Below are 20,264 nucleotides of genomic sequence, written 5' to 3' on the forward strand. Positions count from 1 at the left end.
TGTTTTTCTTTTCTTTTTTCATTCTTTTGTTTTAACACAACAAATCTTCCTTTTATTAACAGTTTTTATAGTTATTAATTACTTAAAATTGGTTTCTGTTTAGCACATGTTTGTCCAGTGTTTGAGATCAAGAAAATTGATTTTAACCAATAAGAGTCTTAACGAATAATCTATCTACTAAAATGCTAATATACTATATCTATTAAAAAAAGAGAAATAAATCAAGCTTTTAATAAAGAATCCAGTTATACTAGTCAATGATGTTCAGATATAAAGACTATGGAACGGTTTGTACTTAAAGAAATTGTATATATTTTTTTACATGAAGATCAACTCAGTTTTGCTTTTTTCTATTTCCATGTAATGCATTTTGTGCACCCAGAATGTAAATATAACTTATAGTTCCATGAGACTGAAATTTTCCTCCTGAGACACCAACAATTTTTTCCAATATTTGCAGTATTATAGTATTCTATAAGTATATAGCAAACAAGAAGATGTAAGAAAAAAATGTGTGAATTTGTCGCAATAGCTAACAGCTGTCAGGAAAATGTTAAGATACTTCATTTAAAAAAAAGTTGTGAACATCACTAAACTAAGCTGCCTTGTAAATACTTTAATCTAGAATACTTTTTTTTTCTTCAAAAACATGCAGCTATTTGTGGTCCTGCGCAAAAACATGCCACACAAACACACACACGCTTCAATGTGATCATTAGCCGTCACTCTGTCGTATATCGGCTGGTGTGTTGACCACAAAACACACTCCTGAAGGTTGCTGCTTCCCACACCAACACCACCTTCATCATCCATCGTCCACACTCTGCCCCCCTTTCACACGCACACACTCGTGCACACATTCGTGCACTAAAGTCCCCCTCGATTACCTGTCCCCTGCTCAAAGCTCTCTGCTGTCCCCATTTGTATGAGTGGTTATCAGCGTAGTAACTCTATCCCCTTCCTTTCATGTAAAATACATTGTGCTGAGCCTCCTCCCTCTCACCCTCCCCCCTCCTCCTCTCCTTCTCCCCCTCCCTCAGTTTACTGGCCTGGGAGGTGTAAATCTATCCCTCTCTTTATACCTCCAAAAATGCCCCTTTTTCAGGTGTAGTAGGAAGCTATAAAGGAGGGAAATAAAGGGTCTGTGGAGTGAAAGGAAAGAACAGGGTGAGTCTGTGGAGCAGGTAAAAGGGGGAGGAGTCGGTGTTCAGGTGAATTGGGTACTCTCCATAAATGTCTGTGCACGTCTTTGGCAAGGTGCACCTCTTTCTGAGGTATGTTGGCCCATCTGAACTCCTTGTTTTTAAATAAATTTTGGCCAATTAAAAGTATTTTAATAAAAACAATCAACGCATTATCAAAAATTATTAGTTAGTTTACTTTTTAAAAGTTTTGTTTAACCTTATTTTACTATTACTCAATCAAAAGATTAGTTTTAATTAAAATCGCTTGCAGTGAATCCACGTTTGGAGAAGGGAGGGATCAGGTCCAGTCGAGGAGAACGGTGCAATTCCTCGTCCCGCTCGCCTCACTGGTGGTCCTCCTCTCTGCTGTTTCATACGGCTCCTCATTGTCTCAGGGAGTGAGGGAATCACAGGCTCGATTTAATGCAGCTTTGCTCAGTGGAGACGAATGAAAAGTCACTGACGGATTTGTGCGTTGGTGTGTGCGCGTGCCAGAGCGTCCGCACCGGTTCTGTGCTGTTAACTGTGCATTTGGCCTCGACTGCCCCCTGCTCAGCTAATCTGATGAGAGTGATTAAAAAAACAACTGAGGAAACCCAAACCAACCCACGGCTGACCAGGCAGACACACAAGTACACACACACACAGTGGACATCACTCTAATCAGTGACAAAGACTCATTTACACATATATGTGAAGTTCATATATGTTTAATATTTGATAGAAAGAGGTAAAACACCCTTTAGAGTCTATTTTAGTTAAACTGAGTGATTATGTGCAAATATATCATGGGGTCACTTAGACCAAGAGTCTACAACTGTCAACTCCAAAAAGAGTCATTTGAACCAAAAAAAGGGACAAAAAGTCCCACCTCAAAATTTAGACAAGTAAACTCTATTTAGGGTGCAGCTTTTAAATTTTTACAATAATTGATAAATTTCTATCATATTACTTTTTACAGCACCACATACAAATTCCTTTCAAAATAAAATATATCCTGTGTCAAATAAGATTCCGTTGCTCTAGATCAGGGGTGTCAAACTCATTTTCACTGAGGGCCACATCAGTATAGTGGCTGTGGTCAAAGGGCCAAATATAACTTATACATGTAACTAAATGGAATGTAATATAAATGAAACTACTCCTTAATGTGAAATAACGCATTATTTATTTATTATAACTTTTTTAATGACAATTACAGTTGCATAGAAAACATATGTTTGCTTGTTACTCTAGCATAAATCCTTTATCATTTGATTCTGTCAGGTTAGGTTATATTGACAGTGTTTAAGTCCTAATGTATAGTTGTCCAATCCCATATTTCAAGTCCGATTCCCCTTAGATATGAATAAATACACACCAATTTTTATTTTTTATTTTAAGAAATTTAAAACCTTCATGCTCTCGCGGGCCACATAAATGACATGGCGGGCCACATTTGGCCCCCGGGCCTTGAGTTTGACACATGGGCTCTAGATTCACAATTATAGTTTTAAGATCTTTGTCTCTGAACAGCAACAAGACATAACATAACAATATGAGTTTTAACATACTCTAATAATAAATCACTATGACAACAGATCAAATCTTGTACCATAATTTTGCCTAGTTATCTGACGTGTGTGCATTTTGGAGAAATGGTAAAGCTCCCAATGCTTCTTGATTTATAGTAATATCAGCAGCAGTTAAAAAGAAAAGATAGTTCATTTGAACTTATGCAAGATCACCTCAGTTTAAAAATCTAAAAAGAAATGACAACGCTTAACACTTAACAAACCCATTATTTATTGATATTGTTGGCATTTTTCTTCAAAACCAGAGAGCCACAATGGAGGAAAAAAAGAGCGACATGTGGCTCCAGAGCCTCAGGTTGCAGATCCCTGATCATCAAAGTCCCTAAAATTTGAAAAAACACTTTAATTAAGTTAAAAAGCTTTAACATGGTAGAATAAACAAGCCCCTTAAACGAAATAAATCAATAAAAAAGCTATTAATAAGAATAACCAAAGACTCCCTGTTGTTTTGATATTAGGTTAATGAAAAATTAAATTCTTATTTAAATTCAATTTGATCTGTTTCATTGGGGTTTTGAAATAATTGTTAGGTTGCCGTGTACAGGTTGATTGATAAAGAGGAGTGTAGTGGATGAGAGCAGGAAGAATTCCTCTTGCTACTGCGAGGAGCTTAAAGAAACACAACACCGTCAAACCCTCCAACACCCTCACCTGTCAAATAAACTGCAACCGCCTCATCCTTGATTGTGTCCCTCTTACGTATAAGTCTAACAGGATTTTAAAGAAAGAAAGTTAAAAATAGGAAAAATTGCAAAGTAAAACAGAATTATTTTCCTTTTACAAGAGTTAGAAGTAGTCATAGCTGGAGTGTGTCAGTGAGTTCCTGCGAGTTAGTCTGTGGCAGCAGAAGCATGAATAATTAAACCTAATCTCATTAGGTCCCAGATCTCTTTCAGACGCTTTTAATTAAATAATGAATGAACTCCCAGCTGCCTGTTAAATAATGCTGCTCATGACATCACGGTGCGAGGGGTCCAACATAAGGTAGATATGCGCAGGAACAAACTGCGAGGAGAGGCATTCAGCGAAGAGAAAGGTATGGCCTCACACACACACACCATCTGCTCTTAGATTTAATATGCAGTCGATTAGTGGACGTTACTGCAGACAGGGAGCAGGAGTTAAATGTCTCAAAGACCGCAAGCTGTTCTGTCATACCACGTCTTGAAACACTTCATATCGTCTTCCTAATAAAATCATTCACAATACCATATGTCTACATGGAGAGACGACTCACTGAAGGAGCAGGGGATGCACATTTGATGTGGAGAAAGAAAAAAAGGAAAGACAAGTTCACAAAGTGATGGAGAAAAGCCAGAAGGGTGTCAGGAAGGAGGGCAGAGACGGAGAGAAGACCACAGCGATACTAAGAGCAACAAGTGAACTCAGGAACAGGTCGGTTGCCAAAGCACCTGGGGCTCCAGACGGCACAGACATGGCTATGATAACACCCATAATCCCTCCTGTTGCTCATATCTGGCCCTCTAAACGTCCCCCCACCCCCGTTTCATCCCATCGGCGTCTCCCCACCCTTGCTCATGGGCTGGCTCTGTATCTGATTGCCAACTTCACAATAGACCTTGAATCATCACTCTGAGCGCAGGGAGACTACGAGGCGGGTGAGGAGAAGGTGGGACAGATACACAGACAAAAACAGCAAAACAAAGAGGCTAAGAATGATAGTGGGTCAAGCGGAAAAATTGTTACTTGAAAAAACTAAGGCCTTTTCCAAAAGTTAACTAAGAGTATTGTTTGTGAAACATTGGCTCTGTTGAAAAATGACGATGTTCAACAAAGCTGTGATGGAAAAAAGCCACAGGAGTGTCAAAATTATGTCTGTATTATAGTGATTCTGAATCACTGTCATTCAGAATCTTAAGAATACAATTTTAATCTAAAAAATTGAAATAGCTTTATGTATCATTTCTGTGCTTCAAAGTATTTTTATTCCTTTATTTCTCTAGCAGGGACTTTGGCCAAAGCCATATAAGACTTTAAAAATTAAAATATTTCTAATAGAACTAACTGTGATATATAATCTCTCTGCAAAAATGCTCCAACGCAATATTTGGTGGTGACCAATATTACATCCTAAGTATGGGTTGAAAATGTAACCTTAAATGCAACTGGGAATGATGAAAACTTGACATTTGTTAATGCCCCACTTAATGTTCTATTACTTACTTTACAAAGTAAAGTCAACATTTTTGGCCTTTACAAATTAAAGTCCCACTCCGATCATCTTTTGATCTGTTCTAAAATTGTTCCCAGTCTTTTAATTGTGATTATGCTGTTTCTAGCCCAAACAAAAAGAACCTGTCTTTTTCTAAGACATATTCTCTGCAAACATCAGTAAGTAGTCCCAGTTACTGATCAAGAAATAAAGTATAGTTTATAGTTTAATACCTTTTGCGGCATATAGCTTTAGATATAGATCCCTCTTTGACCCAAACGGGACAAGAAAGTTAGTGACCCCAATCAATTTTGAATCTCAGAATGCAAACTTTCATTGCTTTTATTGAAAATACTGAAAAAGCCACATTATTAATTGATACACAAAACAATTTTCTTGAGGACACAGAATTACAGTTTCCCAAAAAAAAAATTTGAAATAGACATGTAAAAAATGTCTATTTGAATACAAATAAGTAGCAAAGACTCCTAGTTTTGCATCATCTGGAGTCTTCCCCTTCTCTGTTTCTGCACTGAGAAACCAAATCTTCTGACAGAGCAGCAGAGGAAGTTCTCGCAGCAGGCAGGACAGGCTGGTTCCTTCACAACCAAAGCACCATTGTTGCCGTTTAATTTCCTTCCCAACAAAATGTGAAAATGTGCCTTCTTTTTTCTTCTAACCTGAGACAGAGAAGTTTCTCAGAGACTGGACTGAACAAACAGCTGGCTTCATTCCCAAAGACTCAAGACCTCTGTACTCACATCAGAGAATTTTCATTCGTCTCCACTGTTGCAAAGCGAGACTTAAATTCTCTGAGCTAAACGGCTTCGCAATAAATTTAGTTAAAAAGCTTGAAGGAAGAAGAAAATGGAACATCTGGCAATAATGTGTTTTGAAAGCTCCTTGAGTAATCAATAAAGTGAAGAATCCTGGCAGGAAGCACAGTGCCCTGATTGACTTCCATCAAACAAACATGGCTATAATACGAGACAGTCTCCGCTCAGATGACTTCAGCCGCCCCACACCACAGAGAGTATATGTCTAAAACAGAGCTAGAAACACCTCCACACACATACTCTCACACACAGCAGACACTCAAACGCACATATCATGCGGTTTCCTGTCTGGTGCGTTCTTGTAGAAAGCCCACGCTGCTTGCTGTGGTATTCTAGATGGATTCTCCAGTCTGTTTCAGGGGGGTTTGACTCTGTGCCGTCTGTGACCTAATAACCTCACACCTAGCTGTCTTTCCCTGGCTTGTCAGACGCTCACTCAGCTCTCATATGTGAATTATAAATTTCAGCTGAAGGACAGACGCTACACTTATTTCACACATCCTAAATAAAACAACGTCAAGAACTTTTTGAAATATGTTCTCCCCCTTTTTTTTTTTTTTTTTTTTTTTTTACAATTTTGTGGTTCGATGTTTTTTTTATTATCAGCGGAGATCAAGTTTGATGAATGGGATGTGTTTTTCTTTTTTACCAAAGCTTTGGATGGAAGCAGCAATGAACTGCCAGATTATTAGTCGTGAGTGGAAGATTTTATTTACTCTGAGATCAGAGAGCTTTTTGGGGATCTGATTCCTTTTAAAGACCTTCCAGTGGAGACATGTTTTTTATTGCAAGCTGCTCCACTGAAGCCTTTTCTAGAGATCCTTGACTGCAAGATAAATTATGTCTCAGCTGTCCTGGCAACACCTCAGTGTCCACATCTAATCCACAGGTGTCGTTCATTCTGTAATTTCTCCAGTGAGCATGAGATGTATGGAGAGAAATTAGACTCAGTCGGATTTGTGCGTGCATAATTCTTGATTTGTGCGTAAATTAGGATTTGTGTATGCATATTCTTGCTTTGTGCGTGCGTAAATTAGGATTTGTGCATAAATTTGGATTTGTGCGTGATTTGTTACTCACATAATACGTTTTGTGTATAAGTTAAAAAAATATAAAATGAAAAAAAATACAAAATGCAATTTACGTATGCACAAATTAAGATTACAACAGCTTGAAACTACTTACACACACACATCTTTAAAAAACACGCATGAATCCCTTGTTACGCACACACGAAGCCAAAGTTACGCACGGATCTACCGTGAGACTGTTTTCACGTCTCACAAATCCGTCCGTAAGTGCTGCGTTTAAATACCAGTGGAATGCTCGGTCATTAGAATTTTCCTATCAGCCTTCCCTTCTAAACATATTTCCTTCAGTGGGTGTAGCAGGGCTCAAAAAAACTTTAAAGGAAAATAAAAATTATTATCTGAGAATATGACGTTCACTTTTAAACGCTAATATATATATTAAAAGTATATTATTCTCAGAGACACCGAATTGATACAAAATGCGTAACAGGGACGACCAGTAGGGGGCACTGTTTTTTTCTTCCGGAAAAATCAAAGGCAGTCAGACTGAGAGAGTCACGGGAAGAATGGCGGCCCATCTCGGTGGTCAGCGCCCCGAAGTAAGTAGCCTCTATGTTCAACACTAACATCTACTGTCTTCATGTATTGATTGAGTCATTGTCTGGATACGTTTAGAGAGTTTAAAGAGAATAACTTTTTTCAAATTTGGGAAGGTTCTTCCTTCTTTATGTCCACAATTTAAATATTTCTACCTTTAGGTTAGACAGTTCAGCTGTGTCGGTAAAAATGTATGTGTTTAAAGAGGCTCTAAATCCCACAGAAAGGGGGCTCTCTCCTCACTGTTCAAGTTTAAAGGGCCTATATCATCCAAAATCAACTTTTTGAGCTTTCAAGTGTATTATAATGTGCATCCCTCACAAAAAAACAACCCCAAAGCAGTATTTTGATCCATTCAGACGTTTCTGAGTATTCTCTAAAACCCTGCTCTGTGAGCATCAGCCCTTCCCGATTCAGAAAACGAGCAGGTCCTCGCATTGAGAACAGCCCCATCCAGGAAGAGTCTGCGCTGCCAGCCCCTCCCCCTAGGCTAACACACATTTTTTCCACTGAGCTAGCGGTGATCGGCAAAAACGCTTTCCTTTTATATGCACATCCATCGATGCAAAAGTTTGGATGTTGTTTGTCTTCATGGGCAGACGCACTGGCAAGGCCGACTCTCGCTTGACGTCATGAAATGAGCGGCACCCACAAGGAGTGAAAGGCGGAGCCTCAGAGATCGAGTTGTCTTACTTTCAGGTAGAAAAAATAACAAATATTTAATAAAAAATGTTCTCTAGTGTGCCAAAGGTAGTATATTATCATATATACAAATATAGTTTACTCTGAAATGCAAAAGAAAAGTATTTCACATTTTTGCATGTCTATATAAAAATCTCTTTGCTTTTTTGGGGGGAAGTAAGAAATATTTCAAGGCTTTGGACATGTACATGTTAAAACTGTTGATTATAAAAAAAAGGTCAATTTGTGTCTTAAAATATTTATTAAAGACCCACTTTCATATAATTGGTGTTTTTGATGTTTTTATTATTTGTTTGTGGCTTTTTTTTAGGGTAGAGGAAATACATAAAGAAAATTAAGCTTAAATTAGCATTTCTGGGTATTATTTAAATTGTTGTGAATCAGGAGCAAAAAATGTTGGTCCCACCCACAACTCAAAGGCGAACTACTTCCGCTCTGCAAAACCTATGTACTAGAAAACGACACAGGTTTTTGATTTTGGCTACAAACGGCATCATCCTAATTAAAAAACCACTGGGAATGCATTTGAATTTTCTCGCTGCAGTGCTTGGGTGCCAGCTAAGCCTTAATCTTATAAGAACCACAGACACTGATATAAACTAAAGTGCACCTTGGTGCCACAGTTGGGATGCCAACGTACAAGTAGGATGCCAAGAAGTAGCTGTTACACTCCACAAGTCGGTCCACATGCCTTGTTGCCGGGCAGATTTTGAAATGGCCGTGCATGACGCCAGTGCAGTCTTAGCTATCAGGGTTGGGTTGTGCTTGTATAAAGCTTCTGCTGCTGCGTGTAAGTTTGTGTCAATGTGTCTGCATAGGATTGTAGGAGTGAAGGGGGGGGGGGGGGGGGTGCAACCTGACCCCCTTTTCCCTCTCTTTCTTGGCCTCTGTCTTTCTGGATCCCTCTCACTCTTTTTCTGTCGCAGTCTTGCACACATACTAGGGCAGCTGCTACATGGGCCTCTCCCAGTGCACTAGAGGAAAAGGCTGCAGCTCAAAGACCTTTTTTCACCCCTTTTTTATTTATTTAACATCAACTTCATCCATATTAATCCTGAAGAGGAGTAGGGATCACAACTCAGTACTGCCTCCACAGATCTAACATTTAACAAACTCTAACAAGAGATTGTGACTCTTTAAGTGTTGATCTGATGAATTTGTGCCCTGCAAAAAAAATCAACTATCTTTCCCCCGTAATTCTTCTTAATGGTGTGATCCAAAGCATCATAAACTGTGAGAATCCCACGGAGCATCACTCCAAAACAACTGCAAAAAACTGTTATCACCTTTTCTCCAAAGCTAAGCAAGTATGTGACAACAGGTGGAGCGAGACACTTAAACAAGCTAAAAGTAGCATTACAGGGCTAACTACTGTTGGCCCTGCCCCTGACTCCTTCCAGCGCTCCCCGAGGACCCCAGACGGCAGGCTGGAGTTAGGCGGATGGGCGGAGCGGACGCCTAACCATAACCCAGATGACGTGCAATGGATGGGGTGGGAAAAAGGCGGGGCGGAGTAATCAAAAAGCAGGACAGGGTACTTTAAAGGGTAGAGAAAGGAGGAGTGGGGGGTATCAAGTATCCACCGACAACTCCCCGAAACTTTGTGTGTGAGGTCTGCGCTGTTTTTCTCAGTCACCCGAGACACGCCTATTCCTATGAATCGGCGGCGAAACGAATTCGCCACGTTCAGTTTAAATTTCACAGAAAGAACACTAACAGAAAAAAACAGTAAAAGACAATAAAGGTGACACCGTTTCAATTAGTACAAGGAGCCCTAAATCTCTTGCAAAATTTCTAAACATATAAAATAAAGAATGAGCTTAGAAATGTACAAAAATTACATAACCAAGATTTTGTAATAACACAAATGATTATTTTGCAAAAAATCTTTCTGAGATCTCACCAATTTATGGCCAATTTTAATTTTTTTAGTTCTCTGTGTTATGGGTATTTTTTGATAACAGTGTTTAGCAACAAAGTACGCATTCCATCATTTTACAAAAGGCTATGAGGATATTTTGCAGAATTTTTACTGTTTACTTTATATAATAAGAAAGAGCCAAGAACCGTAGACAGGTCAGATGGACTGCAGTCAAGACGCCAACACAGTTTTGTGTCACTGTCAGCTGAATAAAGAAATCGTGGCCGTTCCTGGCAAAGAAGCAAAATCTAACAGTCTAAGACTGAACATGAAACATTTCTGAACAAGCCGTTTCAGCTCTATCAGACTCAGTGGTTTGATTAAAATTTGCTGCCCTTGCTTTGAGATCCCATTTCCAACAAGAACAATTAATCAATGTCTTGGAGCAGCAGCTCAAATTCACATTATAAATGATATCACCGCCCTATTTAAAGCAGGTGAGGTAAATGAGGACTGCGGACATCAATATTTTATGTGCGGATAGCAGAAATGGATGTTTCTTTTTCTTTTGTTCCTTTTTCTTTTCATGCATTTGTTTCTCTGGCGCTCTTATGTACTGTACGCATGTGTGAGTGACACGAGCTCCGCAGGGGTCAGCCTGTAATCCGACCCAGAGCGAGTCAGCTCTACAGCAACACAAAAAAGTTGGGGAAAAACAACATACTTCGTGGGCTCTGTCCCACTTTGTGCTATTATTACTGTCGAGGCTGGCAGGTCAGAGGGAGAGAGAACCCGGCTTGATGGAGGACCAGGAGGAGGAGGAGGAGGATGAAATTACACCTGTTTTGGTGGCTGACTAACGACTTTGAAATGCGAGCGGCCCTCGCTCGCCGCCAAAATGATTTTCCCAACAATAAGGAGTGATCTTTAAACAAGCAGAACTGGGACGCTGGGCTGGTGTGACGCAGAGACCTGCCGAGCTGAGACACTTGCAAACCCTCCGGCTGTGTGTGTGTGTGTGTGAGCATGGTATTAAATTTTTTTTTTATATTTATTTCCTTTTAGCACCTTTTAGCACTAGATTGCTTTGACTGAAGGCTCTAACCTTGCCATCTGGCTACCGTACAGTCACTGAACCACATCTGCAGTGCATTAGCGAACACAGACACACAGTGTCACTCCAGTGCTCCCATACCTGTGTGTGTACGGCACAATGCATATTACTCTATGACACACACTCGTTCAATAGCTTTTTACTCACCATCTGCTCACTGGTGTCCACTGAGGCTTCCATTGCTTTCCTGGAGAGCGATCCATCACACAGTTGACAAGCAAAATAAAAGAAAATTAAATGTGTGTCAATACAATTACATAAAAAGGAGAGAGGGTTAATTTAATTGCAACAAGTCTTTACAGTATGTTTTCCTAATTGCCCACAGCAGGTTAAAAGAAAAAAAAAAGTTTTTCTCCAGATCTTTGAACGTCTGAAAACTTTTTTATGGTTTTTATATTTGAGCAACAGGAGTCCGGAAGAGGGAAGCACCAGTGTTAACTCCTGCATATCATCTTTGGCTGAGGGTGAGGTGGAGAAGTAATTGCAGAAGTAAATATCAACAATGAAAATGGAGACGTGTAAATGATAGGGCTGCTTGGCTGCCTGTGGACCACAGACACAGTGGCTGGCTCGGGCTGGAAGACAGTGAGTGACCCTATTATATGGACGGGAGACGGGTTGGCATAGGAGCTGGATGAGATAAGATGCGACGGTTTGCAACATGAAGACGAATAATGCATCCTGAATGCTCTTTTTGCTGAATACAGAAGAAAACGACAAACAAGGTCAACAAGGGCACACAATAACACTGCGAAAATGTGTTTAAACTAAAGAAAAGAGAACAAAAGAGCGGCTTCTAAAATGCAAACATAAACGTTTTTGTCATCAGATCTGTGGTTCCCAGCAATGTCGGAATGAACTTTTTCCAACTTTTCCGTGATGTTTTTTTCTGATGCATTTTCAAGACTTCAGCTCTAAAACTTTTCCGCTCTTGCATATTTAGAAGCTGCACAAGCAGCCCTTTTTTCTTGCATGCAAACACTAGTTATTATTTCCAAGTGCCGGACATCAGAGATAAAGACTCTCCTGCTTCTACAGAGGAGTTTCTCGTCCACATACAGACCTCAGCGTTGGGTGTGTGTGTGTGAGCGCTGAGGAGTTTTCTAGCTCGATCCTTTAAACTAACTGGCATCCTTTTAATTTTTTATAGCGCTCAGTTCCTACTGGCCTGAAACTGAAGACAATAATGCATCTCTCAGGTGAATTGATTTGTGCCTGAGCCTCCACCCTCATCCCTCCTGCCTCCACTGCCAGGCTCTTTTTTTTTTGTGGAGGATATAATAGGTCCTCTATTCTGCTGGTTTTCCATTCATTATGAACTTCATTTATCACCTGCATGGATGGTGAATAAACCCTTTAAAATGTATATACAATGCATAAATATTCCGTTTTTGAGTTTGTTTTGCAGCCCAATTAATTAAATCCTGATGTCTTAAGGGGTCTGCACAGTCTCAAACGGCCCTGCAAAGCCATAGTCATCTGACACTAAACAGGGGATCAATAATTCCTGCCATTTCCTTCTGCGTCCCAGAAGAGAATTATATTTCTCACTGCGGCTATTGACAGCGACAGAAGAAACACGCGCGCGCGGGACGGCTGCATGCAGAAGGAGAAAGTTCACCGCGCGCGCGCGTCTGTGGACTGCGGTAATTTTACGCTCTGGGAGCCGCATAGAGGAGCATGTTCAACAAACCGCAGCGCAAAGTCACGTGGTCCTTTGCAATTGAACCTATTAAATTAGTTCTGATGCGCAAATCCTCTGGCTCTAAAATAACAGGTTTTATAAAGATGAAAGGCCAGAAACAGCGCATCATAAATAAATCTTCGAACCCTTATTTATTTATTTAGAATAAACTAGATTTTTTTTAAAAAACGTATTACATTTATTTAATAAAGTAAATAAATAGCAATCAGTTAAAAGAGAAACAATTGCGCACAACTAATAGTAAGCGTGTGTTTTATTTGCCGAAAAAAAAATCAAATAAGTATTTATTGTTTACAATAGTAACCCAAATGACTCATATTTTCACGCATTGGAGCGTGAATCCTCAAATGAAACTCTATCCGCGTGGATTATGGCGCAGCAGACCCTATCACGTTTTGCGTTGGCGTGTCATGTTGTTATAGGGGCAGGCCAATAGCCAGGGCCACTCCAGCCCCGCGAGCCGGATTCCCATTCCCTATATCAAATATAAACACAAACTCCACGTGGGATGTTGAGGATGAGGATGATGGGGAGAAGAAATCGGCGGGCAGACGGCGGGATGGAGACAGAGCTAAAGGAGTGGGGGGCGAAGATGCATAAATTAAAGGCGCATATCAAAAAGGATAATTGGGGACTCACTTAATTTATTTTGCATTAATAAAAATAAATATTGAAAGTTTGTTTTTGTTTTTTGAGCTTAATAAAGCCAGTAGGTAAGGTGAAACTGCAGAAAATACTTCATTTGAAGATAACTTAAAAATATATATGTTAAATTTTGACTTTATTCATGTCAAATTTTGTTTTCTGAAAATCTACAAATCTAAAACGTTATTATAGCAACTGGAACATTGTTTTTATCTTTTTATTTTTTATTTTTTATAGGTGTCCCCTCAAAAAATGTCTTAACTTTGTTTGGAAGGAGAAAAAAAAAAACAAGTGAAAGTGAAGAAAAATAAAAGTTGGAAAGAAATGTGGGGAAACATCACCTACCTGTGTTGAAGTTGTCTCCGTTCCAGTCAGAAATCGGCTCCCAGATTCCCCTCACTTCTTGGAAGCGCTCATAATCAGATGCGTTGCGGCCGCTGCACAGCTCTCCCTGCTGTCTGCAGGCTGTCACTGACGCGATGGGAGCCCGTCAGCCGCTGCTGCCCATGACCGGCTGGAGTGCAAAGTAAACAAACAACAACAACAAAAAAAAAAAAAAAAACTTGTCAAATCTTTGCTTCGGTTCGATTACAAACTCCTAATCGACTCCCAGGGCTCGGTTTCGGTGACAGGAAAGCTCACTTCCGCGGTAAGCGACATTATTTTTGAGTCCTGGTTGGAGCTGTTCTGAGCGCCTGTGGGCAGCGTCGGGAAGCTGCGCATGCGTTCAGTTGCCATGCGGGCTCAATGGGCAAGATGCCCAAGAGTAATGAAGTTCAGTCAGAGAGGGGTGGGATGGGTGGTCACCGGAGTGACTCCTTATTAATAGTTTAGTCCAGCAGCTTTAAATATCCAGCCCTAAACCAACACCTTTAACCACTGTCAAGATTTTCTACAAAGTTCTGAAACTTTTCTTTAAACCTAAAACTTTTCACTTTTAAATTAGAAAAAACAAAGTCTTCCAATTTAAGACATTAATATATTATCTACTGTGGTTGTAAAGGAAGGAAATGTTATCTCAGGGTGGGATAATTGGGTTCATTAATAGAAATCCTGCTTACATCATGAATTTATGTTTATCTACATAAATGATATTTGTGCGATTTTTCCGACCACACAAACATCCCACAGAATAGTAAATGTTAATGTCCAAGAGGTAAATTTGAAAGAATTGTATCACAGAACAGGAAAACTGAGAATGTTTCTTCTGAAATTTTCTTCTTCTCTTCATTCTTTTCCTTTTAGAAACATAATTTTCATGCCCAAAATGCGATGTATCATTTGTTTCTATATTTATATTCCTTCCTGACAACATAGTTGTACTTGTCCTTTAACTGTGACTTAAGAGGGACGCATCATAGAAAATTGAGTAATTATTAAATAAATAGAGTAACTTTAGTGAATTAGAAGTCTGAATAAATGCAACAACCTTTTCTGTAATAAGCAGAATAATGTTAAGTAGCAGTGAGATTCATCCCCCAATCCTAGAAAAACAGAAGTCAGCATTAGAAAAGAGAGAAATGCATATCTGGTTTACTTATTTAGCGATAAAAACCTATCGAGAGTCTTCCTTTATCTGCTCAGGATAGAATTTATAATCACATGGTTTCATTATAGAAAAAAAAGCTAAAGAACATTTTGTTTTAAAAAAAACCTCAAATGAGGCAAATTCTTAATTTATTGCTGTTTGAAGCTTCATCTTAAGAGGAGCACTGCCATCCAGATACAGCACAGTTTTACAAATGTTATTGATGTTATTGTAGCTTTTTGTTGAATTCAAACAAACTCTATTTATAATATTTGTATTATATGGAGTGAAAGTGTTTTTATTGAATTTTATATATTACCTATTTGCTTTATTTTCTAATCTTTTCAAAGTTTTTTTTTTGTGTGCTTGTTTTTGCTTGATCAACCATTTGGAACAAAGAGTACATTAACAATAAAAAATGAAAGTACATTTAAACGACACGATGAAATAGTTAAATAATATTAAGTAATACAACTTGTGAAGGAGCAGGGATTTCCTTTAAGTTTAACATTACATTTTTAAAAATGTTTGAGCTTAAGTCTTCATATTCCTTCATGTAGCAAACAAAAAGACCTAAAGTTTTTTTTTTATTTACCACAACCAAATATTGAACAAATTTAGCTTAAGCTACATCAACCACCACATTATTCAAGCTTAATTTTGATTGGTGGTGGCTCATCACTACAATTAGGACAAGAAATGTCATTTGTTTGTGTTTTACTCTCAAGAATTTTCAGATAAGGTCAGAGTTTCTGCCTGCATCAAATTATTGCTCAAAAAAGCAGGAGGTCTTCCTGCTGTCCTGGTCCTGAATCCGTCTGCCAAGCCATTGACACAGTCTGGCAAAATAAATTAAAACCTCAAGCTGTGACGCAGCCCAAAAATAGCAGGAATCTGTGGCTGACCTGCAGTCATGTCAGCGAGCTTTAAAAACCTGGCAGAACATTCTGCTCAGAGGAAGCATGTACAGGTGTTGGTGCATTTCTCCCTCAGAGTGTGAGCGTGTGAATGAGCCGACAAGCCACGATGCATGTGGATGCTTTTGGCCACGCCTACAGCCTAACTGCTTCCTTCAACCAAAAAAAATGTTGTTGATTTTTTTTAAAAGAGAAAAAATACGCCGGAAGTCTTTTTAAAAAGTGACTTTAAGTCCAAGTTCTCTGGATTTTGATGGCAGATGGATCCATTATTCAGTCCAGCTGTTCTCCAGAGGGGACACTGATGTGGGGGTAGGGGCCCCAAGATGTTAAACAGCACAGACCGGCAAGCCTGTTTGCCAAGTCACAGAGCTCCTGGTCCCTGCCAAGCAGAGGGGGTGGGTGGGAGAAAATGCCATTTAGCTGGCTGGTATTTATAGATATGTGAAGAACTTGTGCTCGGGCCGGAGCGAGGTGCTGACGACGTAAAATGAGAGGATGATTTCAGAAGCCGAGTGTCAGTGCAGGCAGACAAAAATACTCGGTGAAAGATGGGCCTGGTCATTAGTGGCACGGTGTGGCATGTGACATGGCAGCATTTCAAGGGTAATTTATGATTATTACTACAGTTAACCCAAACGGCTCCCCTTCCTGTGCCCACGCCGACCCCTCCATCCCAAATCGGTTTGCCAAAAGCTTTGGGCTGGTTTCAGTAGCACAAAGCTTTTTAAGCTCCATTTGCCTGGTTTGGATTGCTTTGAACTGTCAGCCTCTTGGAAGCATCAATCACATGTTTAGCCACAAAAACCTTGTTGAAGACATCATCACTTGGGTCAGTAATGAGCTCTCTGCAGGTCGCCGCCTGCTGTAATTGTCAGAGCGCGCTGCCAGCCAGGGGAACAAAGGAGAAATTTAACACATCATAAATTCCTGTTGTGAAGCTGCTGCTTGGGTTACACTTGCAACAATGAAAACACAGGACACGCTTTGTAAATAGAATTAAAACGTAATGAATTTACTGTCTGCTCAAGCAGAAACCTTTATTCCCAGACAAATGCATCTAATTATTTTTCATGCAAAAGGACCCTGGTCCCAAACTGTTTCTTGTTGAATTCCTTCCGAGCTTTCCATCCCTCAGGACGGATGACGGAGCAGATTTCTTCCTTGCAGAGATGATGATGGAGTGCATGTGAGAGCAATGCAGACAGAAGATGGAAAGAGCAAGGCAGTGTGTGAAAGCATGTGTGTTATACTTTGTGTTCGTTGTGGCGGGATAGCAAGCCAACAAAATTAGTTTACCATAAGCTCTTGCACAATTTGACTCCCAGACTCTTGTCCGGCGTTTCTTCCAGCTCCCTCCACCTTATTGGTGGCTCGGGACGGTTTTACTGCCCCACCCTGGGGAGGCTACTGTAGCCAGATCTGGACCAGTTGGTTTTATGTGCATTGAATGTTTTATGGTTATGGATATGATATTTAAGTGTAGAAACAGTCACACGTAGATTGACTTCTGGACCACAATTCCCAGTTGTAACAATTACCAGGGCCTGGGAGAGTTGAGAAGGAAAAGTTATGTAAGTGAGCTTGCAGTGTGAAACATTTGGTCAGTTACAGATACAGAGAGCTCACTGGTTAATCCCTGCACCAAATCACTGATGGTGGAGGACAGTGTACACAGGCCAAGCGGTGTGACTCTTTAATGGAGAAGCATTGTTTTGCACATCGTGAGAACATTATCTTCCTGTTATCAAAGTACGGCGGAGGAAGGACATTAAAATGGGGTTGTTTCAAAATGCTCCCTTACTTCCGTAGAGGGGTCAAATTAATACCTAAAATATTTTGGATACCAAAAAAACAAACACAAATTAGAGTGAAAAAAATTAGTTTGTTTTAAATGTTGGCTTTATTCAACATTTCTGAAGGATTTTAATGAAATATGAGACACAATTCAAAGAATAAAAACGAATATATTTTCAAATACTTTACATAAACTACATAGATTTGTCTGTTTACTCAACTGTCAAAGTTTTTGCACTGTTTAGATAACTTAGCAAACATCTAACTACTTTTCCAAATATTTTCAAATACTTATTTGATTCAAAGAGAACACCAAACACTTAAATAGTTACATTTACTTTTTGAAGTAAATTTACAAGTTACTTTTTTAGTTATAAAGAATAAAAAGTAGAGATACCTGTGATTGCTGTTCATCTAAGCAACTTCTAAGATTATAAAAGCCTTACATGGAAGATAAATAAATAGACTTTAAAAAAAATACATCCTCCATTTGAACTTTATTGGACTGACAGCAGTTCTGCAGCTGAACTTTCTTTCTTTCTGCACACGTAGCCCAATGGTGATTTAGTCCAGGGACTGTCATGCACGAGCCGCCGCCATAACGCTGAGGCTGAATCTCACTGGTATTACAATTGGAATGTAAGCTATGTTTTCTCAACTAATGAAAAAAATGGAGAAAAACAAACAGAGGCCAAATGAAAGTGAAAAATGATTAGAAACAGGAAGGTCGGAGCTGGAAGAGGAAGTAGAGAAGCAAACGTATGTTTCATTCAGCTTGGGCTCCCCTGGATGTTATTATTACAGTTTTTCAATATCAATTACCAATCTGCTTAAATAGATTCCTCATATAATTTATGTTAAGTCAATTTAACGTGAAAAGGTTGGTTAATACCTTCAGAATATGAAGAAACAACATTGTTGATCATTTAACATTTTTTAAATGTGAAATTCACACACAATTTTTTTGACTGCTTTTTATTGTTTGGCAGATCAATCAATTGATTGGGAAGCTGCTATTTTACTTAGTCCGCCATTTATCCTCCCTGCGAATGAAATAATCGAATTAGTAAAAAAAAAAATCAAAGAGTTTCGTTTTGTTTTTCACAAAAATGGACTGCGTTTTATCTGGTAACAGCCCTAAAAGAATCAATCACATTTAACAGTGGTGCATTTCTTTTTGTCACTGTACAGGAAGGAAGAAAACAATCAGTGAGTGTTTGTGAGGAAGTCAGAATTGTAGAAACTTTTTGTTAGACTTGCAGTAATGAATCACACAGAACAGCTGAGAGGTGAGGACTCTGGAAATGACTAATCTGAATGAAAAATGTATCAGAATCTGGAATAGTGAACCGATTTGATGTAAAGAAATCCAACTGAGGAGAGTAAAAGAGAAGATAGGAAGAAAAAAAGTTGGTGCCTTAATCTACAAGAAGGCCCCCGTTGGAACCCAGGCAGGGTCCTTTCTGTGAGTAGTTTGCTTGGTTATTAAAGCATGTGTGGGTTTTCTCGAGGCACTCCAGTGTCCTCCAACATGCTAAAATGTGTATTATAGGTCAGTTGTTTCCTTCAAATTGTCCTCAAGAGTAAAAGTGAGTGTGTGTGGTTGTGTGACCCTGCAATGGGCTGGCAAACTGTTCAGGGTCTACCCTGCCTTTGCCCAACAGTGACTGGGATAGGCTCCAGCAATCCTGAAAGGGCTAAAAGCAGGTTTGAAAAATGAATGAATGGAATGGATACATTTGTAAGATGGAAATCTGCTTTTTATTGGCATTAGAAGTGATATTTTAGGAATAAACTTTGCGTGTATCAGTTGGAACTCTGTAAAAAAGTAATTTTGTCTTACTTTGAAAAAAATCCTTAAACTCATGAAAGCAAAAGAGCTTATGTTATGAAACTTAAACTCTGTTTAGTTAAAAGTGTAAAACCAGCTTTTCCGTTATTAGCCTTTACTGAACTGCACTTATACATACTTTACAAAATCTGAGATCTAATGCTTGATTTGTAGACATTTTGCTAAGTTTGCAGTCCTTTTGCACAAAAAAAGCCGTTGTAGCAGAGCTTCTCAGAGGTGTTCTGATATTTTGTGGTCATTGCACACATCTCCATGATGTATAGATTGAGTCACGTTGAGGTCAGTGGCCAAAAACGTCAAGTTACACCTCTGCGCTGAACAGTTGCAAAGGTGTTTTCCTGAACTTTTTTTCCGTCACAGCTCTGTGCCTGTGTGACCATTTCTATTGAGATTTAGGTTCATTTGGATGTTTAGTCACATACTTGTGAACATGTTTGAAGGCAGAGAAGAATTATTATTATGGAAAGATCATTTCTTGCAAGCAAAAATGGTACGATCTTAAATTTGAACGGGTTTTAGCCGTTTCACATCAAAAATGTTAATTTTTGGAGTGCACCAAAGAGGTCAAGGCTAATAAACCTCTTTAGATCAAGTCATGTGTTGCTGTGGAAGGTGCTGTGCATTAACATAAGCAAAAGCCTGACCCAAAATAAAAAAACTGACCAGTCAATATGCTGTGTTACAGAGATAAATTTCCAAACACACGTGCATTTCTAAGTGCTTGTTTTCAACATCTGCTTCTTGTTTT

General features: G+C 39.2%; 1 protein-coding gene across 4 annotated transcripts in view; it reads right to left on the minus strand.

Annotated features, from left to right (window-relative positions):
* eya4 (EYA transcriptional coactivator and phosphatase 4) overlaps positions 1-14,149 on the minus strand; it is a 38,874-nt gene extending 24,725 nt beyond the window's left edge. Inside the window, exons 1-2 of one of the 4 annotated variants that reach the window (XR_002872892.1) lie at positions 13,768-14,148; positions 11,220-11,259 (exon numbers count right to left, since the gene is read on the minus strand). Coding sequence is in view for 3 of the 4 variants with exons in the window: in XM_023953127.1 (XP_023808895.1) it covers positions 11,220-11,252 (33 nt within the window). In the remaining variant the exon portion in view is untranslated. Of the gene's footprint in view, positions 1-11,219; positions 11,260-13,767 lie in introns of all 4 variants that reach the window. The other 3 variants (XM_023953127.1, XM_023953128.1, XM_023953126.1) reach the window with 3 other exon arrangements.
* Positions 14,150-20,264: the final 6,115 nt, after the last annotated feature.

The sequence above is a fragment of the Oryzias latipes genome, chromosome 24 (assembly GCF_002234675.1).
Source record: "Oryzias latipes chromosome 24, ASM223467v1".
In the NCBI taxonomy this organism is placed as follows: domain Eukaryota; kingdom Metazoa; phylum Chordata; class Actinopteri; order Beloniformes; family Adrianichthyidae; genus Oryzias; species Oryzias latipes.